A 24,647-nucleotide genomic window follows, 5' to 3' on the forward strand; every position below is an offset into this window, starting at 1 on the left:
CAACTCAAGCCTAGATTTAGCCAAAAATCTAGAGATGCAACCACCATTGCCCCTAGGAAACAAGAACTGAAAAAGAGACAAAACGAAAGAAGGAACGGGGGCAATACCGGCATCCATGGCAAGAGGACGAGGTGGGGATCGACTCCACCAAAGGAAATGGAGAGGGACGCCCCGGAGACGGAGATCCGCCGGAGCCCTCCCATGGCGAGTGGAGGCTGGAGAGAGGAAGAGAAAAGAGGGGCGAAGTGAATGGGTATGGGGGAGAAGAAACCTCCCCCTACCCCGACTTAACCCCCTGTTCTCGTCCCCCAGCGGTAGTACCATGCTGGGGGGCGGTAGTACCGCTTGCGAGCGGTAGTACCGCGCACTACTAGCGGTAGTACCGCCCAGCACGCCACGGCAACTAAACCAACATGGCTTTAGCTCGACGAAACGACAAAAACGACAAGAGAGAAACAACAAAAAAAAACACCAGCAAACAACCAAGACACACCTCTTCAAAAGAGGGCGGTGGCCGAGGCCACCTATGTTTGAGTCAAAGGTATAGCACCACGAAGATTTTAACCTTGGGCCATGACCAAAACTCGTCTTTGAAGCACAAGTGCCATCAACAATGGCTAAAGTGAAAGACTTGATCAATTTATGCATAATGGGGGGAGGGAGGGTTCATTGAGAGAACAACACTCCCCCTATGTCCATGCCTACACCTAAACTAGACAACAAATTGAGCGAGGTAGGGTGTGCACGGGTTCAAGCCACATTGCTCGAATTAATGATATTTAGCTCATGCCTTAACTCGCGAAATCTTGCTTCATCCAAGGGCTTCGTGAAAATATCTGCAAGGTTGTCATGAGTGTTGACATAGTTGACCTTGATCTCTCCTCGCCTAATGTGATCCCGGATGAAGTGATACCGAATCTCAATATGCTTCGTCTTAAAGTGTTGCACTGGGTTGAGAGAAATCTTGAAGGCACTTTCATTGTCACACCAAAGAGGCACTTTGTCACAAGTGACACCGTAATCCTTTAAAGTTTGCCTCATCCATAGAAGTTGTGCACAACAACTACCGGCGGCAACATACTCCGCCTCAGTGGACGAGAGAGACACACAACTTTGCTTTTTGGAAGACCAACTTACCAAAGAGCAACCAAGGAATTGGCACCCTCCGGAAGTGGACTTCCTATCCACTTTGTCTCCCGCCCAATCGGAATCCGAGTACCCTACAAGCTTGAAGTTTGATCCTCTTGGGTACCATAAGCCAAAGTTTGGGGTATGAGCCAAATATCGAAAGATTCGTTTGACCGCCACATAGTGACTTTCCTTAGGTGCGGCTTGAAACCGTGCACAAATTCCCACACTCAACATGATGTCCGGTCTAGATGCACAAAGGTAAAGCAAGGATCCAATCATGGAACGATATACCTTTTGATCCACCACTTTACCATTGGGATCTAAGTCAAGTTGGCACTTGGTGGGCATTGGAGTGGAGGCCGGCTTGACGTCACTTAGCTTGAATCTCTTGAGCATGTCTTGAGTGTATTTGGATTGATTGATGAAGGTTCCTTCTCTTCTTTGCTTCACTTCGAACCCTAGAAAGAACTTCAACTCTCCCATGGAGGACATCTCGAACTTTGAGGTCATGAGAGCGGCAAATTCCTCATTGAAAGCTTTGTTAGGAGAACCAAAGATAATATCATCAACATATAATTGGCACACAAACAACTCCCCTTTGACCTTCTTAGTAAAAAGAGTGGGGTCGATTAGCCCAACTTCAAAACCACGGTCTTGTAACAACTCGGTAAGGTGGTCATACCACGCACGTGGGGCTTGTTTAAGGCCATAGAGTGCCTTATCGAGTTGATACACATGATCGGGAAAGTAGGGATCCTCGAACCCGGGGGGTTGCTTGACGTAAACCAATTCATTAATGGGACCATTAAGAAAAGCACTCTTCACATCCATTTGTTGTAACTTAAAGTTATGATGAGAAGCATATGCAATCAACATGCGAATGGATTCAAGACGAGCAACGGGAGCAAAGGTTTCACCGTAGTCGATACCCTCGACTTGGGAGTAGCCTTGTGCTACCAAACGAGCCTTGTTGCGAATGATAATCCCATGGGCATCTTGCTTGTTCTTGAATATCCACTTGGTTCCAATGACATTGTGGTTCCCCGTTGGCCTTGGCACCAATCTCCACACTTTGTTGCGCTCGAATTTGTTGAGTTCTTCGTGCATGGCATTGAGCCAATCCGGATCTTCTAGCGCCTCATAGACCTTGTGGGGTTCCACACAAGAGACAAACGCGTGATGCTCACAATAATTTGCTAATTGTCTACGAGTGCTTACCCCCTTTCTTAAGCTTCCAAGCACATTCATCATGAGATGATCCTTGGTGGAGAGCTTGGAAGCAACCTTGGCGGCACGACGCTCTAATTCCTCCTCGGTGTTGAGTTGAGGAGCGGTTACTTGATCATCTTGAGCACCGTCATGAACTTGTTCTTGATCTTGAACTTGCTCGGGGGAGAGAACTTGACCTTGGGCATCACTTGGTGTGTCAACACCGTCTTGAGTATGATTTTGCCCTTGGTCTTGTTCATGAGGTTGAGGGCCTTCACTTTGTTCTTCGGAAGCGTGTGGGCCTTGGGTTGGTGATGGCTCCACTTGAGTGGAGCATTGTCCTTCTCCTTCGGCCATAAGGGGTTCCTCAATGGGTAGGATGAAACCAACCCCCATTCTTCTTATGGCTTAAGGAGGAATTTCATCACCTACATCACAAGTGCCACTTTGCTCCACTTGGGAGCCGTTATTCTCATCAAACTCCACGTTACACGTCTCCTCAATAAGTCCCGTGGATTTATTGAGGACACGGTAAGCATGAGAGTTTGTAGCATAACCAACAAATATGCCCTCATAAGCTCTAGCCTCAAATTTAGACAACCGAACACCTTTCTTGAGAATGAAACACTTACACCCGAATACCCGGAAGTACTTGAGGTTGGGCTTGTTACCGGTGAGTATCTCATATGGAGTCTTGTTCAAGCCCTTGCGGAGGTAGAACCGATTGGATGCATGACACGCGGTGTTGATGGCTTCGGCCCAAAAGTTGTACGGAGACTTGAACTCCGCCATCATGGTCCTTGCCGCATCCATCAACGTCCGGTTCTTCCTCTCCGCAACACCGTTTTGTTGAGGGGTGTATGGTGCGGAATATTGATGCTTGATTCCCTCATCACTAAGAAATTCATCCAAGGTGTAGTTCTTGAACTCGATGCCGTTGTCACTTCTTATTGTCAAGATCTTTGCATTGTGTTGACATTGTGCTTCATTTGCAAAGTCGATGACGGTTTGTTAGGTCTCGCTCTTCCTCTTGAAGAAATACACCCACATGTACCTTGAGTAGTCATCCACAATCACCAAGCAATACTTCCTACCTCCAAGACTATCGTAGGATGGGGGCCCAAAAAGATCCATGTGAAGGAGCTCCAAGGGCCTCTTTGAATAAATGATAGTTGTGGGAGGATGAGCCTTCTCATGTAGCTTTCCTTCGATACAGGCACTGCAAGCACGATCTTTAACAAAACTAACATTCTTTAGTCCACGGACATGGTCCCCCTTGAGGAGACTTTGCAAAGATCTCATATTGACATGGGCTAAACGGCGATGCCAAAGCCATCCCACATCAACTTTAGCCATTAGGCATGTCGCGGTCTTAGTGGGTCGCTCCGAAAAGTTAATCACATATAGACCGTTCTCGACATGCCCAACAAAAGCTACTTTAAGAGTCTTGCTCCACAAGAGGGCCACGATATTGATATCAAAGAAAGTGGCAAAGCCCATGATTGCAAGTTGACGAACGGAAAGTAAATTGTATGCAAGGGACTCAACAAGCATGACCTTCTCGATCGTGAGATCATGAGAGATGACCACCTTGCCAAGTCCCAATACCTTAGAGGATGAGGCGTCACCCCACTCGACATTGGTGGGCATATATGGAACTTTGTGCACGTCCACCACCAAGTCCTTGCTTCCAGTCATATGATTTGTAGCTCCGCTATCGAGCAACCATGATCCACCACCGGAAGCAAACACCTACAAGAGATCAATGATTGGTTTTAGGTACCCATTTGTAATGGGTCCTTTGATGTTAGTAACAAGGGTCTTAGGAACCCAAATAGACCATTCAATGTACTCATGAAGAGAACCAACAAATTTGGCATAAACATGCCCATCACTAGCACGGCATAACACATAAGAAGGATTAAAATCGCCGGCTTTGTTGGGAGGGGTGACATTTCCCTTCTTGACATTGTTCTTCTTCTTCTCCTCGGGGGCACTCTCTCCCTCCCTCACAAAGGTTTGCATGAGGGGAGGAGGTCGTTTGGTCTTGTCATTCTTCTTCTTGTTCTTGGAGTCGGGCACGTACCCAACCCCTTCCTTGGCCACACCTCCCTTTTGGTTGATCAAGAGATCATTGAGGTTCTTCTTGCCTTGTATGCAAGTCGCAAGACCTCTCTCAAGTTGCTCCTTCAACTTAGCATTTTCCTCAACAAGATGTATATGCTCACAACACGGGTTAGTAGCATTTGCATTATCAATTAAAACCATATGAGGAAAAGTTGCTTTCTCCTTAGTTAGCTTCACTTGGAGTTGATCATGAGACTCCTTGAGACTAGCGTGAATACCCTTCAAGGCCTTGTGGGCCTTGTCAAGTATATCAAACTCCTCTTTGAGTCTAGCAAGATCAACCCCGAGTTTGTCCTTCTCGGAATTTAGCACACGCGAAACAATGAGGGCATGATCATAATCTTTCTTTAACTTAGCATGATCAATGTTGTGTGACTCCTCAAGAGCCAAACGAAGACCAAGCTCTTCCTCAAGAGCATTAGAAAGATCTGAAATCTCATTGGCATAGTCACGACTATGCCCTTCCATCTTAGAGATGGTGTCTTCGTGGGCCTCGATCATGTCATTGGCCTCACTAAGTTATTCCAAGAGAGCAACAAAGTGCTTCTTGGATTTTCCCTTGAGTTTGCCCATAAAGGCCTCAAACTCGTTAGCATCCATATTAGCTCCCTCAGGTTCATTAATGCTATCCATTTGGGAAGGATGATTAATGATGGTAGTTTTGATGTTGGAGGTTACCTTGTTGGTGGCTTTAGCCATGAGGCACTTGGCGGTGATGCTCTCGTTGGGTGAGTCTAAGAGAGACACCCGTGACGTTGTTGCAATGGCAACGGAGGCCATGGCAACCGACTCATCATCTTCATCATCGTCATCATCCTCATTGTACTCTTCTTGCACAACCAAAGCCTTGGGAGGAGTCTTCTTGGTGAAGTTGTTCTTGTTGGGGAACGACTTGGCCTTGTCCTTTCAGATGAGTTTGCCACCATTATCTTCCCTCTTCTCATACGGGCATTCCGCAACGAAATGATGCACGTTGCCGCAATTGTAGCACGTCCTTACACGTTGCTTGCCCCTTGTGCCACTTGAGTTGTTTTTGCTAAAGTTGGGCCTCGAGTTTTTCTTGCTCCAAAATTTCCTTGAAGCAAGTGCCATGTGTTCATGATACGCATACTTCGTATCTTCGGGGTTGCTCTCCTCTTCTTCCTCTTCTTCTTCTTCCATGGTGAGCTTGGCCTTCAATGCAAGGTTAGGCTTCTTTGCCCGTTGAGAATGGAGCACCGCATTGTCGGCGGTCTTGTCCAAAATGTTCATGGCCACAAACTCATCCAATACTTCGCTTGAGGTCAAAGTGTGGAAGTCCGGTCTTTGAAGAATGACGGAGGAAATGGCCTTGTGGTAGGGCATCATTGCCTTGAGGAATTTGCGCTTGATCCAATTGTCATCTGTGTCCTTGCTCCCCTGATCTTGTAGTGAGACCGTGAGTTTGGTTACTCTCCGATAAAGCTCACGAGGTTCTTCATCTTCCTTCATTGCAAACTCGTCGGCCTCATCTTGTACCACTTCATAGTTGGAGCGTTGAATGCTTGCGCTTCCCCGGTAGAGAGACACGACACAATGCCATGCATCTTTAGCCAAGGCGAAGGGACGAAGATGAGGTAGGTCTTCAGGTGGAATTGCATCTTGAATGATGAAGAGAGCATTCTCATTGAATTGATTGTCCGCGGCTTCTCGAGGAGTGAAGTTGCTTGGATCATGTGGATAGAAACCTTCTTCAATGATTCTCCAAAGGTTAGTTTTCACATGATTTAAATGACGTTTAAAGCGGTGAACCCAAGAATCAAAATCCTCATTTTTCACAATCTTAGGGGGAGGACCGGCATGATTCAAATGAGTGGAAGGAACCGGTCCACCATAAACAAGTGGTGGTTCCACATGGGCAAAGATGCCGGTGCCATTCTTGCCACTAGAAGAAGGAGCCTTTTCACTACTAGCTTCCCCCTTGTCGGGGATAGCATCCGTCACCTTGTTGGCAGGATCACCCACTTTCAACGGTGCGGTGGATAGTTTAAGCCCCTTAAGAAATTTAGTGAACATGCTTTCAACTTCGGTCGTCATGAAGGTTTTCAATGTCTCCAAGGCCACATTGAACTCCTCACGAGAGACCGAAGTTCCCCCATCTCCCGTAGACGAGATCGGATTCACACCGGAGTGTTCCTCCACACCGTCTACGGTATCAACCATACTCTTTGGATGGTAAAGTCCTTAATAAAGAGACGAAGCTCTGATACCAATTGAAAGGATCGATATGGTTGACTAGAGGGGGGTGAATAGACAACTACCAATTTTTAGCTTTTCTTTACCAAATTAAACTTTGCATCAAAGTAGGTTGTCTAGATGTGCAACTAGGTGAGCAACCTATATGATGCAATGACAACAAGCATACAAGCAAGCAAGGGAAGAAACACTAAAGAGCTTGCACAAGTAAAGGTAAGAGATAACCAAGAGTGGATCCGGTGAAGACGAGGATGTGTTACCAAAGTTCCTTCCTTTTGAGGGGAAGTACGTCTCCCTTGGAGCGGTGTGGAGGCACAATGCTCCCCAAGAAGCCACTAGGGCCATCGTATTCTCCTCACGCCCTCACATAATGCGAGATGCCGTGATTCCACTATTGGTGCCCTTGAAGGCGGCGACCGAACCTTTACAAACAAGGTTGGGGCAATCTCCACAACTTAATCGGAGGCTCCCAACAAGACCACGAAGCTTCACCACAATGGAATATGGCTCTGAGGTGACCTCAACCGTCTAGGGTGCTCAAACACCCAAGAGTAACAAGATCCGCTAGGGATGAGTGGGGGAATCAAAAATCCCTTGGTGGAAGTGTAGATCGGGGCCTTCTCAACCACTCCCGAGCCAAACAACAAGTTTGATTGGCTAGAGAGATAGATCGGGCGAAAATGGAGCTTGGAGTAGTTAATGGAGCTTGAGCAATAAATGGAGCTTGGGGGAGGAAGAGGTAGGTGAGAAGGAAGAAGGGGACTCCCTTTTATAGTGGGGGCAACAATCCCGTTGCCCCCCGCCAACCAGCCCCGCACAGGGCGGTACTACCGCTGAGAGGGGGCGGTACTACCGCCAAGACAACGATACTGCCGCGCCAGCCAGCGGTACTGCCGCGCTGAGGAGACTAGTAGGGAACGGACCCAAATGCGGTACGACCGCGGTGGTAGGGCGGTACTACCGCTCCTGGAGCGGTACTACCGCCACTACAACCGTGACTAGTGCCGCAAAACCCGACACGAGAAAAAGACCTCTCGAATCGAGGCGGTAGGAGCCAGACTGCCCAACGGTACTACGGCAGTAGGGTCAAGGGTGGTAGTACCGTTGTGGAGCGGTACTACCGCTTGTGACCCTTCGACCGTAGTACCGCAGGCAGTGTGGTACTACCGCTGGGGTGCGAGAGAGAGATAGAAGGAATCTCTCAAAGATGCTGAGGATAAGGCGGAGGTGCCAGGCCCCCAGCGGTACGACTGCTGTGGAGCCACGGCGGTACTACCGCTGTGGAGCGGTACTGCCGCTTGGCTCCTCAGCAGTACTACCGCTGGGTGCGCGGTACTACCGCTTAGACCCAAACAGGACAAGGAAGAGAGGAGAGATCTCTTCAATGGACAGGAAATGCTCGGAGGGTGAGAAGCTGATGTGTACGTGATGATTCCACCCATGCAAAACCCCAGCGGACCCCCTCTTGATAGTGCGGTGCCCTCTATGCAACTAGTCCACCGAGAAAGAAACGAAAGAGCTACATCGTCTTGAAATACACTCCGAGGAGAAGAAGGCGTCTCGTGCCAAGGGAGAATCTGTGAATTATTCAAAGCACAAGATTAGTCCGCAAACATGTTGTCATCAATCACCAAAACTACCTTGAGAGAGATATGCCGTAACACACTTGCTATATCATGCCTCCCATTTTGCATGTCAAGCCTCTAATCCACCTTTCCTAGCAAACCGTTGTTTGGCTATGTTACCGCTTTTCTTAGCCCCTCTTATAGCGTTGCTAGTTGCAGGTGAAGATTAAGTTTGTTCCATGTTGTATGGTTATGTTGGGATATCACAATATCTCTTATTTTAATCAATGCATCTATATACTTGGTAAAGGGTGGAAGGCTCGGCCTTATGCCTGGTGTTTTGTTCCACTCTTGCCGCCCTAGTTTCCGTCATAGCGGTGTTATGTTCCTTGATTTTGCGTTCCTTACACGGTTGGGTGTTATGGAGACCCCTTGACAGTTCTCTTTGAATAAAACTCCTCCAGCAAGGCCCAACCTTGGTTTTACCATTTGCCTCACCACCACCTACTTTTCCCTTGGGAGTCGCTCTCCCGAGGGTCATCTTATTTTAAACCCCCCGGGCTACTGCTTGTCTAAGTGTTGGTCCGAACCAGAGCACCGTGCGGGACCGTCCCTTGGCAACTTGGGTTATGTTGGTACCTGTACGCTTAGCTTATCCGGTGTTGACCTGAGAACGAGATATGTGCAGCTCCTATCGGGATGTCGGCGCATCGGGTGGTCTTGCTGGTCTTGTTTTACCATTGTCTAAATGTCTTGTAACCGGGATTCCGAGTCTGATCGGGTCTTCCTGGGAGAAGGAATATCCTTCGTTGACCGTGAGAGCTTGTGATGGGCTAAGTTGGGACACCCCTGTAGGGTTTAAACTTTCGAAAGTCGTGCCCGCGGTTATGTGGCAGATGGGAATTTGTTAATATCCGGTTGTAGAGAACTTGGCACTTAACTTAATTATAATGCATCAACCGCGTGTGTAGCCGTGATGGTCTCTTTCCGGCGGAGTCCGGGAAGTGAACACAGTTTTGGAGTTATGTTTGAACGTAAGTAGTTTCAGGATCACTCCTAGTTCACGACCGGTGCATTGCTTCTCTTCTCGCTCCTATTTGCGTATGTTAGCCGCCATATATGCTAGTGCTTGCTGCAGCTCCACCTCACTACCCTTTCCTACTCATAAGCTTAAATAGTCTTGATCTCGCAGGTGTGAGATTGCTGAGTCCTCGTGACTCAAAGATACTTCCAAACAGTTGCAGGTGCCGATGATACTAGTGCAGGTGGCGCAACCGAGCTCAAATGGGAGCTAGATGAAGATCGTGTTCGTTGTGTTATTTCGTTTCCAGTTGATCAGTAGTGGAGCCCAGTTGGGACGATCGGGGATCTAGCATTTGGGGTTGTCTTTCTTTATTTTGGTTCCGTAGTCGGACCTTGATTGTATTCTGGATGACGTATGATATTTATGTATTGTTTGAAGTAGCGATTGTAAGCCAACTCTTTATCCCTTTCTATTCAGTACATGGGATTGTGTGAAGATTACCCCTCTTGCGACAAACCTATCATGCGGCTATGCCTCTAAGTCGTGCTCCGACACGTGGGAGATATTGCCGCATCGTGGGTGTTACAGTGGCGACGCCCCAGATTGCATCTACTATCATGCAAACCCTAGACCTCCCTGTCTATATAAAGGGAGGTCGGACAACCCCCAGGGTATCTATTATCAGACAGACAAACTCCTCAGTAGCAATCTTATACACCATTTGTAACCCACTGGCACGAGGTATCCCTCCACCATGATAAAGAAAGCAAGCGGGATCTAGGGTATTACTCTTCGAAGGCCGGAACCTAGATAAACCCTTTGTGTGGCCTCCGATATAAGACTTCCAGCTGCGCTTGGACCCCTACTTAGGGATCTAACGGTATTTTACACCCTCAGTTGGCGCACCAGGCACGAGCGGCGCTGGCTGGAGATCGATCTTGGATCGAATCTTCTTCTACTTCTAGCGGCGTTCCACCAGGAGAGAGCCTAATTTTCAGCTCCCTCACGTTTACTGCTGATAGGGCGGGTCGGGTCGACATTAACCCACCGGCACACCCTATATGCACAATCTATGTCGACATCGTCGCCTTCACCACCAACGCTCATGGCAATCTTCGACTGTGCCTAACACCTATTCAGCGTGAGACACGGGACAAGCCCCCGATCTCAGCGACCTCACCGTCTGGCCTAAACAGCCTCTTCCGGTTCAGACTATGGAACTCGGGGGATGCATATCATCAGGAGCTCCATCAACACCTCCACAAGGACATACACTTCGTTGCCATGGTCTATGACAACTGCCACATTGACCATGCGCCATAGGATTGTTTCCTTCATAAAACATCTCAGACTGCAGCATTGAGATAACCGATCGACTATGGTTTTCTGATCACGAGGACGCTAACAGCGAACCAGCCTCACATGAGCATGGCGAGGCCGGAGAAAACAGAGGTGTCATGTCCATTTGTGTTGCAAGAATTTTTTTTAAAACATCAAGCAGTGGGTCTTTGATATTATTCAGAGATCTACACCCCGTTAAAGCAACTGCTTTGGTGGTTACTATTTGGCACATTTGGGAGGCGAGGAATGATGTCAGGAACAATGGTGCGGTCCTACATCCTCATCGTGTGGCCGAAAAAAGTATTGCTTATGTGGAGTTGATTGTGCAGAACTGCTTTTAAAACCGTCAAACCTCATATGCATGTCCACCCAAACCCTTTGGTGTCTCGATGGGTTCCGTTGTCAACAGACACAATGTTCGTAAATGTTGATAATGCACCATTTCAGAATTCGCGACGGATGGGAGTGGGCGTGGTGATTTGAAACCACAGCGATTGTGCTTGTTGGCATGTCACGAGCGCATTGAGGAGGTTAGCATGCTAGAACTAGCTGAGGCACTAGCGCTTCGACACGCCGTTGCTCTCACTCGTCCAGAAGGTTTTCATAAGGTCATCTTCTTCACTTCAGACAGTCTTTCGGTTGTCCAGAGAGTTCTCTATCAAACAATAGACCGTAGTAGTCACCAGCATCAGGATTTTGGCGGGGCAATTTTCCGTCTTGTTCTTTAGTCATTGTTAGCCATTTGTTGAATGTGGGCGGTTCATATATGCATTTGTGTTTTTCTTCCGGTGATTCTACTTTGTGCAATGTAACTCCGGTTTGCATCTGAAAAACTCTCTTTAACAATATTTTGTGGTGAATAAAAGAGTGGTATATTTATTTATTCTCAAAAAGAACAAAGCAAAAAAGAAACTTGGTCCTCAAGTGGATGAATTAGAAAATGGACCATACGGCGCCACTTGACCCGCGATTGCTTCACTGGTCCAACTCCAACGCTCTCGAGTGCTCGATACTCGACACCTCAGTCCCCACCACTCAGTATCAGGTTGTACATCGCATCCTACGGCGGACACGAGCCGACCAAACCCCTTTAAAATCCCGCCCCTTGACCCGCACTCGGAGGGGCATCCCCCCAAAGCCCTCGCCGCCGCCGCCGCCGCCGCCGCCAGCAATCCCCTCCCCCCATCAGCCGCCCAAGAATGGGAATGGCCGCCGCCGCCACCGCCCCGTCCACGTCGCGCCTCCTCCATCACCGCCACGCCACCTCCGGCTCCAAGCGCCACAGCCACCACCACCACCAGCAGCGGCTCAGGCACGCCCCCAATCCGTCCCCACTCGCTCTGCGCCGCCGCCTTTCGCCGCCAGCCGGGGCGGCGCTCCTGCCGGACCGCGTGACCCCGTTCTCCTACGGGGCGGACGACGAATCCGACGACCACCCGCGCGAGGAGTGCGGCCTGGTGGGGGTCGTGGGCCACCCGGACGCCTCCTCGCTCTGCTACCTGGGCCTGCAGAAACTGCAGCACCGCGGGGAGGAGGGCGCCGGGATCGTCGCCGCCGGGGGCGACGGCAAGCTCAAGTCGGTGACCGGGCTGGGGCTCGTCGCCGACGTGTTCGGCGACCCGTCCAGGCTCGCCTCGCTCCCCGGCCCCGCCGCCATCGGGCACGTGCGCTACTCCACCGCCGGCGCCGCCGCGTCCCTGCGGAACGTGCAGCCGTTCCTGGCGGGCTACAGGTTCGGTCAGGTCGCCGTGGCGCACAACGGCAACCTCGTCAACTACCAGGCGCTGCGGAGCAAGCTGGAGGCGCGCGGCTCCATCTTCAACACCACCTCCGACACGGAGGTCATCCTCCACCTCATCTCCACGTCGCTCTCGCGACCGCTGCTGGCGCGCATCTGCGACGCCTGCGAGCGCCTCGCGGGGGCCTACTCGCTGCTCTTCCTCACGGCCGACAAGCTGTTCGCCGTGCGCGACCCGCACGGGTTCCGCCCGCTGGTGCTCGGCCGCCTCCCCAACGGCGCCGTCGCCTTCGCGTCCGAGACCTGCGCGCTGGACCTCATCGACGCCGCCTACGAGCGCGAGGTGGAGCCCGGGGAGGTGGTCATGGTCGACCGCCGCGACATGTCCGTCTCCTCGGCCTGCCTCGTCCCGCGCCTGCCCCGCCGGGCCTGCGTCTTCGAGCACATCTACTTCTCCCTCCCCAACTCGGTCGTCTTCTCGCACGACGTCCACGAGCGCCGCACCGCCTTCGGCCGCGCCCTCGCGGAGGAGTCCCCGGCGCCGGGCGCCGACGTGGTCATCCCTGTTCCCGACTCTGGCTTCTACGCCGCGCTGGGCTTCTCGCGCGAGTCGGGGCTGGAGTTCCAGCAGGGCCTGATCCGGTGGCACTACAGCGGGCGCAGCTTCATCCAGCCGACGCAGGCGATCCGGGACCTGGCCGTGAAGCTCAAGTTGGCGCCCGTGCGCGGCGTGATCCGCGGCAAGAGCGTGGTGGTGGTGGACGACTCCCTGGTCCGCGGCACCACGTCGAGCAAGATCGTGCGGCTGCTCCGCGACGCCGGCGCGCGCGAGGTGCACATGCGCATCGCCAGCCCGCCGGTGGTGGGGTCGTGCCTGTACGGCATCGACACGCCGAGCGACGGGGAGCTCATCTCGAACCGGATGGACCTGGAGGGCGTGCGCCGCGAGATCGGCAGCGACTCCCTCGCCTTCCTCTCGCTGGACAAGCTGCACGGCATCTACGGCGAGGAGGCCGGCGACTACTGCGACGCATGCTTCTCGCGCAAGTACCCCGTGCTGCCCACGCTCCCCGAGCCGGCGGCCGAGTTCGAGGAGGAGGAGTGACCGGTGAGCTCTGCTCTGCCCAGCTCCTCTGCATCAGCTGTAACGTTAGTTATTCTGCTTGCGAATTTTCTTAGATCATCAATGAGGGAGCCGGAGCCCCTCCATTGCTCGACTGAAACCTGGGCATGCTTGCGAATTTTGTATGCCTGCAACATCATTTGGCCATGAATTCTATCCCTGGTGCAGAAGTTAAGTTGCTGCAATGGTTGACGTTCGATTAAACCTCTCCAACCCCCGGGAAAGCATGACTGGGCAGGCCTGACGAAGATGGCCAAAGTTTGCCAACACTGAATCCACCTTGTGAAACACCCAGTTAAAGGCATCTATCTAAATTGCCAAGCAAGCACGTGGAACACTTTCAGCAAACTTTTCTGAAACGGGTCGCGAAAGCGACAACTAAACTTTTCTAAACTTATCTAAATATTCAGCTACGACTCATCTAAACTTTTCTGAATATTCAGCTACGACTTTGAACTGCAAAGTCGGTGCTAAAACCCAAGAGTCAAGAATTCAGGATGGATGAATCTATTTTGTTCAGTCAAGTTTTCTATATGCTTCGGTACTTGCAGTTATCGCTATGCGCCCATGTTCTCGGACTGGCCGTGCTCTGAAGAAGAGCAATGCCGTGTCCAAGTGTGTCTGTGCTTCCCTAGTACTGTAAGCTCATAGCAATATTAGAAGTAAAAGTAAAACTGAAACGTTACTGCTGGAAGAATCAGCACATGAATAGTGGAACTGCCAGCATTGAATAGTGGAACTGCCAGCATAGAACTTACTCACATAATTCGTCGACCAATGTGTCAATGAACACTGACAGTCTTCCTTTTGTAAACGTAAGAAGCTGAGAAGTAGAGGAAAGCGAGAAGCTCCAGCGCGGTGAGCGCAGCGATGAGCAGATAGAAGTAGTCGAGATGACCCCGGTTGAGGTTGTCGGCGATCCAGCTCGTCCCTCCGCCCCTCCTCGTCGCGCCGTCGATGACCGAGATGAGGAAGCTGCTGATGAAGCTGCCGACGCCGAGGACGCTGAGGTAGAGCGCGAGCCCGAGGCTCTTGAGCTCCACGGGCATCTGGTCGTAGAAGAACTCCTGCATGCCGACCATGGTGAACACGTCCGCCGCGCCCAGGAGCACGTACTGCGGCATGATCCACCACAGGCTCATGGGCACCACCGCGCCGGGCAGGTCCACCACGCCGGCGTCCACCGCGGTGCTCAGCCGCCTCATCTCCACCAGCGCGGCGACCACCAGCGCGGCCACGGCCAGGACCATTCCCGTGCCGATCCGCTGGAGCATGGTGATACCCAAGGGGGCGCCGGAGAGCCTGCGCGCCACGGGCACCAGGACGCGGTCGTAGAGCGCGACGCAGGTGATCATGCTGATGCCCATGAAGCACTGCAACGCCGCGGGCGGTATCTGGAACCCCGACGACCCGACCCGACCCTCCGGTCCATCGTCGCCGCCTGCTTCGTGAACAGCGTCGGCGGCTGAGCGAACACCACGCCGTAGAGCAGGCACGTCGCCCATATCGGGAACAGCCTCGCCAAGCCCCTCACCTCCTCCACGATGGTAGCGTCCTCCTCGCGGTCGCCATGCCTGTGCTCTCCGCCTTCCGGCGATCTCTTTCTCGACGCCCTGAAGGCCTCCACGACACGGGTGAACACGCCGGCGCCCTTGCCGTCGGCCGAGTCGTCGTAGAACCGGTACGTCTTGGTGCCAAGCAGGAAGACGGCGAGCGCCAGCACCATGACCACGCACGGCACCCCGAAGCCGATGCCCCAGCTCACGTTGTCCTGGACGTAGCTCATGAGCGCGATGGTCACCGTCGCGCTGCCGCAGATCCCGAAGTACCACCAGTTGAAGAAGGAGCCCCGGGCCAGCGACTCCGCGGGGTCCGTCGCGTCGAACTGGTCGGCGCCGAAGGCCTGCACGCAGGGCTTGTGGCCGCTCTGCGCAATGGCTACCAGGTAGAGCGAGACGTAGAAGAAGGCCGTCTGCAGGGAGGAACGCGGGCATGCCTCCCGGCCGTCCGCGGTGAGCTTGCATTGTTGGCTCGGTGACAAGAACATGGACGAGAGCGCCAGCATCCCGAGGCCCTGCAGATTTTTCAGCTTGGTTGAGAAGAACAGAAACCAGCAACCCTTGTGATGGTTCAAATTTAAAAGCTTTAGGGATACTACTGAAGCATGAATCATACACGAATTTTGCATGTGTGGATACAATTTCTCCAAAATAACCACACAATTTCATCGTTCAACATATGGACCGCACAGAGGGTGCTCGAATTTTATGAAACCATCCTTTAATATATAATGGGCAGATGCCAGATGGGAGGAATCTGAATGAAAAGAAGAGCATGGATTTGGTGAAACTAAACTACAAAACATGTCCGAACCAAATGGGTTATGTATTCCCTCCGTCCGAAAAAACTTGTCCGAACCTTGTTTCTCGAATGGATGTATCTAGATACATCTATTTGAAGGACAAGCTTTTTCGAACGGAGAGAATATAATTTAATCAAAACAAATTCTGAAATTTCAGAAACTTCATTGGAACCAAATAATCTATGAAACACATGTACAATCCTCTCTGCAGGACTTCTTTGATGCAGAGAGGATTGATGCTATGATGGATACGGTGTTTATTGCGACCAAAGGTACATGGGATTGTCCTCTTCGGATGAAGGACACGAGTATGCTGCACACCCGTTGCGCGAGAACGTATCTGGTGCAGGCCGAAATCACTATTCTGACCCTTTGAACGAACTTTGTCACAGAATGAACTCGACGTGAAAGTATTTCACGATCTGACTCTTTTAGCAACGCCATAGCCCGCGACGTTTCTGCCCAACATAGAAACGCCGAGGTAGCTAGCGTTTCTGATCAAAGAAGAAACGCCGAGGTAGCTAGCGTTGCGGACCAGGTAAGAAACGCCAAAGGAGCTGGCGTTTCTGGCCATCATAGAAACGCCAAGGATCCATGGCGTTGCTGCCCTCTTTAGTCATAATTAATTAGCCTTATTAATTAGGATGTTCATCCATATTCCACATCATATGAAAAAGGGCAGCAACGCCATGGTCATTGGCGTTTCAATGATGGGCAGCAACGCCAGCGCCTTCGGCGTTTCTTACCTGGTCCGCAACGCTAGCTACCTCGGCGTTTCTTCTTTGATCAGAAACGCTAGCTACCTCGGCGTTTCTATGTTGGGCAGAAAGGTCGCAGGCTGTGGCGTTGCTAAAAGGGTCAGATCGTGAAATACTTTCACGTCAAGTTCATTTTATGACAAAGTTCGTTCAAAGGGTCAGAATAATAAAAAAGGCCTCTGGTGCACCGGTAGCACCACTGGTGCACCGGTAGCACCACCGGTGCACCGGACACATTAGCACATTTTAGAATGTCTTAAAAAAGCTCAAGAATCTAGCACATTGGCATAACATCAATGTATGTTGTCATAAAAATTCATATCAAAATTCAAAACATTGCTTGAGATACAAAAAGGATAATTTTGACATCAATGTGATAATGGGCCAAATCTAAAGCCCAACTTGTGTTATATACTATTCTGTGTCGAATTTGTCATTTTTAAGGTATGTTTTGAATTTTGATACGAAATTTGATGACAACATACATTGATGTTATGCTAATGTGTTATATCTTTTTTCAGATTTTTGATACATTTAAAAATGTGCTAAGGAAGTTCGATGCACCAGTAGCATCAAATGGCCCGGTGCACCGGTAGCATCAAATGGCCTAGTGCACTAGATACATTCTTCCCGTTACGCAACCAGTTCAGCAATTGCTTGTTCTGCAAAAGTCAGACGGTTTAGGCACCGGGGCAGCCGGTGGCTCTGCTGCCTGATGCGGCGCTTGCGGCAGTGTAGGCTTCTTCGACTATTGTTCAGGACAAAGGGAGAGAGAATTCAGAGGTGGTGCCGCTTGAGGGAGTGGCTTCTTCGACTATTGTTCAGGACAAAGGGAGAGTGAATTCAGAGGTGGACCAATCAAGTGAGGTGGTGATAAAAAGGAAAAAACATATTGTTTCCGTTGTGGGGGAGGTTGGTCACTTTGTAGTCGACTGTAATGCCGAGTTGTGTGATAATTGCTTGAAGCCGTGTCATAAAACTGATGTCTGGCTACTTCTCACGATGCTTAAAACAGTGGTTACGACTTATGGGCGTGCAGCTCTAAATTGATGTTCTTCGAAACCCATGTTCGTGTTCCAACTCAAGCAGGCGATGCCTTGAAAGCACGAGGATTGGGCTTGTGCATGTATCAGGAGGTTCTCTCTCGGAGGAGCAAGTGTTGCAGCAACTTAAGAAACTTGTTCCGGCGGAGTTTCGTTGGACTCTTGTGTTGATAGAAGAAAATGTCTTTAAGGTGGACTTCACAAGGAAGGAAGATCGGGCTCGTCTCATGGTGTTTATAGTATTTGTGAGGTACCGGACAATACATGTTTTCTCGAATTCGAGGAGTGGTCTAGCCGTGAGCCTGAGGGTCTACCGCTGCATGAGATTTGGGTGAGGTTTCATGGGGCTCCGTCTAGGCCACTGAATGACTTTTATGGGGTTTTGAAGGCGGGGAGTTTGGATGATGTTCCTGAGACACCAGCCGCGGCAGGGGCGTGGATGGTGCCGATCTCGTGGGGTTTGCTCCAGCACCATCCACTCCCGCTCCACCTCCAATGACACTCGCTCCACCTCCGGCCAACAATCAAGTACATGCGGTTGTGCATATTTTATTTTATTTTAGCGGTTAGTTTTTTTTGGCGGTTGCTACTCCGAATTGATTAGATTGTGTAGATTCAATTGTGCACCGGAAGCAACATGCATGCCGGACTACCTAGTACCTAGTACTCCCTCCGTCCCAAATAAGATGCAGGCCGGACTATCTAATACTCCCTCCGTCCCAAATTACTTGTTGTAGAAATGGATGTATTTAAAATTAAAAATACATTTAGATACACCCATTTCCGCGATAAGCATTCAAGAGGATGGAGGGAGTACATGGTTACGATCAAACACTCAGAGAGTTTGAAGCGCTTGATTAGGCTAGGCCGCTATGGAACATGGGGGCGGGTGCACTTTTAAAAAAGTTTCCGCGCTACTGCTTCACCTAAAAGGACGCATAAATATATTTTTGCGGCTCGGCACGAGCTAAAGCGCTAAAGATGATCTGGAAACCTCGATCCGGTGATGATCATGTGTTTCAAGAAAAAAATATAGTACGGTCTCAGAAAACAAAAGGTTTATAGTTCAGCTCAGCATTCTTTCTTGGAGGACCGGTTCAGCTGATTTATGAGCACAGCGACGTGGGGAGCAGTACGCGTGTGGCGTCTCCGCTTCCGCCGGATCAAAACGATGAGGCATCGCTGTCAACGATAATATTCTAGTAGGCAGTTGCGTCTAAACTGATAAAACAAAAAATGTTACTACTATACGGTTCCATGCGCCACTCGTGCGAGATTTTTTGAACCAGTAAACGATCTAACTGGACCCAATTCAGAAGAACCACAGAAAAGTTGGACGACTGAACAGGAGGAAAAAGCTGTGTTCGACATCGACGAACGAATCAGAGGTGTTGTGCAGGGTTAGCTGACCGTGATGTAGAGCACGGAGGAGGCGACGATGGTGCGGTACCGCCCGAGCCACGAGTCGGCGACGGCGGCGCCGAGCAGCGGCAGCATCGACGCGGCGCCCGACCACGCGTTGACGGCCGCGGCGGCGGCCGCCGTGCTCTCGCCGAGCGGGCCGGTGAGGTAGCTGATGAGGTTGGAGGAGATGCCGTAGTACGCGAACCGCTCCGCCACCTCCACCCCTTGAGTCGCCGTGGAAAGCATGTAGCGCCCACCCCTGATTAGCGAATGAATCGAGCCGAGAAAGCAAAGCTAGGGGGGAGCGAGATCGTGGCAGGCTTACAGATGATGAACAGAGCCGACCTCCAGCCGCCGGTGGCGGGGCGGTGGCCGGCGCGAGGGAGGAGCGGCTCGGGGTCTGGCGCCATGGGTAGCGGCCGGGGCGCTGTGTGTGTGAGGAGGATGCGCGCGGTGGGCTGACAGGTGATGGCTTGAAGACCTTGAGAAGGAGGTGTCGTGTTCTAATGCATAGCGATCAGCGGTGGGGACGGGATGGCGCGCCTGGTGATTCTGTTTCTCGTGTTATACATTTTTTTTTTGAGGGGGGTTTCTCGTGTTATACATGGGCTTCATGGATCAAGAACCTAGGCTTACCTTCCATTTTTTTTCTCTGATCGGGGGCCCATGATTTTGGGGGGCCCTGTGCGGTCGGCCAGTTTGGCACCCCTCATCGACGGGCCTGTAGACCAATATATTGTCCACGTAAGAAGAAGCTACTTTGAGCTTATGGGTAAAATGAACCATGCAAATATGTCATGTTTAGGCTTTTGTAAACTTCAATGTTTATACTTTCAACCCCTTGAGCTAAGCGAGGATGTCCGCGGGGAGAAGGAGGCCCCCCTGAAAATACGAATATTTAGAGGAAGATGGCGAGGAGGAGAAAATACTGACATAACAAGTTAACAACACAGAAAAAACGGAAAGTGAAACGCCTAGGAGAAGCTGGAGGAGGGAGATCTAGAAGTAGTAGGGAGCTGCTCTGCCAAGCTCGCAATGACCTTGGCAGATTTTCTCGCCGGAGACTAGGCTCCCGTCAACCTCTGACCTCAGTTCAAACTAACCACCATTCAAAACTGCGACACTTATTTTTAATGGATGAAGTAGATGGAACTGGATCTTCTAACATACACAAGGATGTTAGAGAAGCTACAGTACCTAACTTTCTTTCTGTTAATCCATACAATTAAGGCTAAAATAATTTAAATTAATTTTTAAATTACAAATCTAGTATGCACATTCATAGTAATTACATACAAACAAGTTGACGGCGAGATAAAATTAATTTTGGATTTTTTATATATACAATAATTACCAAAATTAAATAACTTGCTAATAGTCTGTAACATCCCTTCTTCATTTTACACTAGACGAGCACTGTAGCACCTTGACTTCCCCTCTCTAAAGTTAGGGCGGTGGTCAGCGTACTCGTCTACTATAACTTTACTGATGCTGCTTGCAATTGTACTGTATACCTGGCCACAGATCCATTGTACATAGACGGATGTATCAGTCTCGCTCAGTGAACATTGACAAGCTTTCTCTTGTAAACGTAAGCCGCCGAGAAGTAGAGGAAAGCAAGAAGCTCCAGCGCGCTGAGAGCGGCAAGGAGCATGTAGAAGTAATCAAGATGGCCCCTGTTGAGGTTGTCGGCGAACCAGCTCGTCCCGCCGCCCCTCCTCGTCAACCCGTCGATGACCGAGATGAGGAAGCTGCTGATGAAGCTGCCGACGCCGAGGACGCTGAGGTAGAGCGCGAGCCCGAGGCTCTTGAGCTCGGCGGGCATCTGGTCGTAGAAGAACTCCTGCATGCCGACCATGGCGAACACGTCCGCCGCGCCCAGGAGCACGTACTGCGGCACGATCCACCACAGGCTCATGGGCACCACCGCGCCGGGCTGATCGACCACGCCGGCGTCCCTCGCCGCGCCGAGCCGCCTCATCTCCACCAGCGCGGCGGCCACGAGCGCGGAGAGGGCGAGGGCCATGCCCGTGCCGATCCGCTGGAGCATGGTGATGCCCGACGCCACGCCGGTGATCCTGCGCGCCACGGGCACCAGGACGCGGTCGTACAGCACGATGCACGCGATGACGCTGACGCCCAAGAAGCACTGGACCGCCGCGGGCGGCACCTCCAACGACGACGACCCGATCCTACGGTCAAGCGTCGCCGCCTGCTTTGTGAACAGCGTCGGCGGCTGCGCGAACACCACGCCATAGAGCAGACACGTCGCCCAGATCGGGAACAGCCTCGCCAGGCCCCTCACCTCCTCCATGAGCACGTCGTCCTCCGCGCAGTCACCGTGCTGCACCAGGGCACCACCCTCCGGCGACCTCTTGCGCCATGCCTTGACGGCCTTGCCGACACGCGAGAACGCGCTGGCGCCCTCGCCGTGGCCGGAGTCGTAGAACCGGTACGTCCTGGTGCCGAGCAGGAAGACGACGAGCGCGAGCAGCATGATCACGCACGGCACGCCGAAGCCGAGGCCCCAGCTGACGTTGTCCTGGACGTAGCTCATGATCGCGACGGTCACGGTGGCGCTCCCGCAGACCCCGAAGTACCACCAGTTGAAGAAGGAGCCTCGCGACGACGACTCGCCGGGGTCCGTCACGTCGAACTGGTCGGCGCCGAAGGCCTGCACGCAGGGCTTGTGGCCGCTCTGCGCGATGGCCACCAGGTAGAGCGAGACGTAGAAGAAGGCCGTCTGGAGGGAGGAAGGCGGGCATTCTCGCCGGCCGTCGGCCGTGAAGTTGCACTGTTGGCTCTTGGGCGTCGGGAACATGGACGAGAGCGTCAGCATGCCCAGGCCCTGCAGAAGTGCCGATTGTCAGTTCGCATTTGTGAGTTTCTGAATTTTTACTTTCCCGTGCAAAACCAACTAGTTTTGGAAAATAAATAAAATTGTGAATATCAATGTTGCGCTATCTTGACGACGGGCTAGCGAATTCAACTTTTTGTTTCTGAAAACTGAATAACTTGATACGGATCGCTCTGGCAAGCAACCCGACGGCGCAGGTGTTAGCTTCTTTCGCAGAACAGAGGCCAGAAAGGCACGATCAAGAGTGCCGTATCGGCCTTCCAGACCTGGCGAACATGTACGTGTGCATGCCGTCACGGTCATATCATATCACGGATCATCAAGTTTTGATCGCTAAACCACTGAAAATGACTGACCAGGCGTGTGGGTGTACGTCCCACTGAACAAAAACATGTGGAAAACAGGTGCTGCAAAGGTGAAAGTGTCACTGTTTCAGCTGAGTTGGAAAGATCAGAAGCAGAGTAGCTAGACAAACGTGACGAATGATAGAAGGATGGAGGAAACGGAGTTTGCTTGGGCTCTCGTTTTTAACTCACTGTAAATCGCTGTCATGCCAAGCACTAGTTGCTGTCTCTGCTTACCCCGGATCCAAAACACCCCTATGCGCGAGCACTAATCTATACTATACTATAGTACACAATTTATTTGCGCCATTTGTGCGGGATTTGTGCGATCTGAAGTCGCACGCAAGTGGCGGACGGGACTGATAATGTCGGACAAAAAATATCAGTGAATTCCGATGATCCAATCTAATGGCGCAGAGACTACAGAGGGATCAACTGAAGAGTATAGTTGACAATGGAGGAAGGGATTTCAGAGGGGGCTGAGTTGCTAGGCTGACCGTGACGTAGAGCACGGAGGAGGCGACGATGGTGCGGTACCGGCCGAGCCACGAGTCGGCGACGGCGGCGCCGAGCAGCGGCAGCATGGACGCGGTGCCGGACCACGCGTTGACGGCCGCGGCGGCGGCGGCCGTGCTCTCCCCGAGCGGGCCGGTGAGGTAGCTGATGAGGTTGGAGGAGATGCCGTAGTACGCGAACCGCTCCGCCACCTCCACCCCTGGATTTCCCAACCCCCCCAAAAGGCGTAAATTTAGCAAATCGAATCGAGCAAACAAGCTAGGAGCGAGCTCGATCGAGTGAGGGATTTGTGGCCGGGCTTACAGATTATGAACAGAGCCGACCTCCAGCCGCCGGTGGCGTGGCGGTGGCCCGATCCGGCGCGAAGGAGGGGGGCGGAGGAGCCGGAGTCCGACTCCGGCGCCATGCTGGATGGCCGGCTGGGAAGCGGGAGTGCGGTGGGTGTGAGCTCCTCGCTGATTCTGATTAGACGTTGACTTGACGAGGCTTCTTGTACCGGTGGAGAGGAGGTGGTGACCCATTCTTCAGTTCGGAGGAGTCCCATTTGGCACTGTTTTTCTTTTTAGAGAGACGGCACGGTTTTGGCTTTTGCGGAAGAGTGTGGCTAGTTCTCGCTCGACTGAGATTTAGCAAGACCGTTTACGGGAGGCAGCACGTTACTTTTCACTTTATTTTTGGAAACCCGCTATTACTCATTTCACTTCGGGGTGTAATAGACCTTTTTTAGATTTCATAATACATCTAACTTCACATCAAAAGAAAATGTTAAAATTCCCAGGGATGAGACAAACCGGACTTCCTCTCCCTTTAAGAAAGTCGCACTCGGTTCTTTGTTTATTGTGTGTAGGCTGGTTTTCTATGATTCTTGGTTCTTCTATCCTGATGGCGATGTCGAGGTAGTATTGATATCATGGCGATATAGTAAGTCTCTCTAGCCTCCCTACCTCAATGGTGTTAACTCTAACACCAACGGCAGGTTAGTCCGTTAGGCTTCGTTTTGTTATTGGGGATTCCCTAGGGATCCCGACCTTTTTTTAGGGGATGAAACCACGGAAACTGTCCCCCGAAGAGAGGACCGCGATATTTGGAGGCCCCAACCCACGGGGCAGGCCGGCCCTAACCCCTCTATTGTGCTGGGTAGAGTTTCCACGGCTGAGCACTCAGTGAAAATATTTCCCTCGTTCTTTTCTCACGCACGATCATGGTTTGCAACGCCCACTTCCTTCCTCCACGCTCGTCCATCTTCCCTCGTGCAGTTGTTGCCATTTGGTGATGTGAATTTAGGGGTATTTTCCCCCACAAGAGGAGGGGATCGTACATGCCCCTCAAATAAGATTAACACAAGATAGTTATTGAGGTTCGGGCCCTTAAGATCAAGGTGCCTACTCCTGCTTGATGTATTATGGTGAAATAGCCCCGTATGAGAACTAGGATTTTGAGCAAAATGATAAGATTGCAATGATCACGTAGGTATTAGCTATCGAGAGAGGACCCTAGCCATACCTTTATAGGGAACATGGCTAGGGTTTACACGATTCCCAGGTCAGTATGATCTAGCTAATCTCGTGGGATACTCCTAGATCCATGAGCAGGACGGTCTTGCATGTCAAGTTGATGAAGCGTCCATGACTCCCTGTGTACGTCGGTGTCGTGTCGTGGGCTTGGGCCGTCCCGTGGCCCGGTGGGTCGATTCTTGGCATGCTAGTACGGACGCTGCTTCAGTGCCTTTGTGAAGCAAAGGCACAGAGCGCCTTAGCCTATCATATCTGCCACTCGTTTTTCATCCGACGCACAGGATAGACTGAAGGCAAAACGTCCCCAGAGTAGCTGTTTTCAGGAGAGACAGAGGCGGGGCGAGGCGTTTTTGCGCGCGGGCTGAAACAGTTCTCCC

General features: G+C 51.5%; 2 protein-coding genes and 1 pseudogene across 2 annotated transcripts; 1 reads left to right on the forward strand and 2 right to left on the reverse strand.

Moving 5' to 3' along the window:
- The first annotated feature begins 11,701 nt into the window (after window positions 1-11,701).
- Window positions 11,702-13,676, forward strand: LOC123057086 (amidophosphoribosyltransferase, chloroplastic). The gene has a single exon (XM_044480240.1). It carries the CDS (start codon window positions 11,811-11,813, stop codon window positions 13,452-13,454), a length of 1,644 nt encoding a protein of 547 aa, XP_044336175.1. The 5' UTR covers window positions 11,702-11,810; the 3' UTR covers window positions 13,455-13,676.
- A 452-nt stretch (window positions 13,677-14,128) lies between these two features.
- LOC123057097 (protein NRT1/ PTR FAMILY 5.10-like) lies at window positions 14,129-19,582 on the reverse strand (annotated as a pseudogene).
- Window positions 19,583-20,332: 750 nt separating this feature from the next.
- On the reverse strand, window positions 20,333-23,303 carry LOC123057064 (protein NRT1/ PTR FAMILY 5.10). The gene is made up of 3 exons (XM_044480227.1): window positions 23,060-23,303; window positions 22,738-22,955; window positions 20,333-21,887 (listed from the first exon to the last, which is right to left on the reverse strand). The coding sequence occupies exons 1-3, from the start codon at window positions 23,298-23,300 to the stop codon at window positions 20,598-20,600; spliced, it is 1,749 nt and encodes a 582-aa protein (XP_044336162.1). The 5' UTR covers window positions 23,301-23,303; the 3' UTR covers window positions 20,333-20,597.
- Window positions 23,304-24,647: the final 1,344 nt, after the last annotated feature.

This window comes from Triticum aestivum, chromosome 1A (genome assembly GCF_018294505.1).
Source record: "Triticum aestivum cultivar Chinese Spring chromosome 1A, IWGSC CS RefSeq v2.1, whole genome shotgun sequence".
Lineage (NCBI taxonomy): Eukaryota > Viridiplantae > Streptophyta > Magnoliopsida > Poales > Poaceae > Triticum > Triticum aestivum.

Bases quoted from the DNA above. Each gene is read 5' to 3' on its own strand.
- LOC123057086 (XM_044480240.1), top strand. From the start codon at position 11,811: ATGGGAATGGCCGCCGCCGCCACCGCCCCGTCCACGTCGCGCCTCCTC.
- LOC123057064 (XM_044480227.1), bottom strand. From the start codon at position 23,300: ATGGGACTCCTCCGAACTGAAGAATGGGTCACCACCTCCTCTCCACCG. The intron at 22,956-23,059 runs GTAAGCCCGGCC...TGGGAAATCCAG, and splicing joins GTCGGCTCTGTTCATAATCT to GGGTGGAGGTGGCGGAGCGG. The intron at 21,888-22,737 runs GTCAGCCTAGCA...GCACTTCTGCAG, and splicing joins CCTCCGTGCTCTACGTCACG to GGCCTGGGCATGCTGACGCT.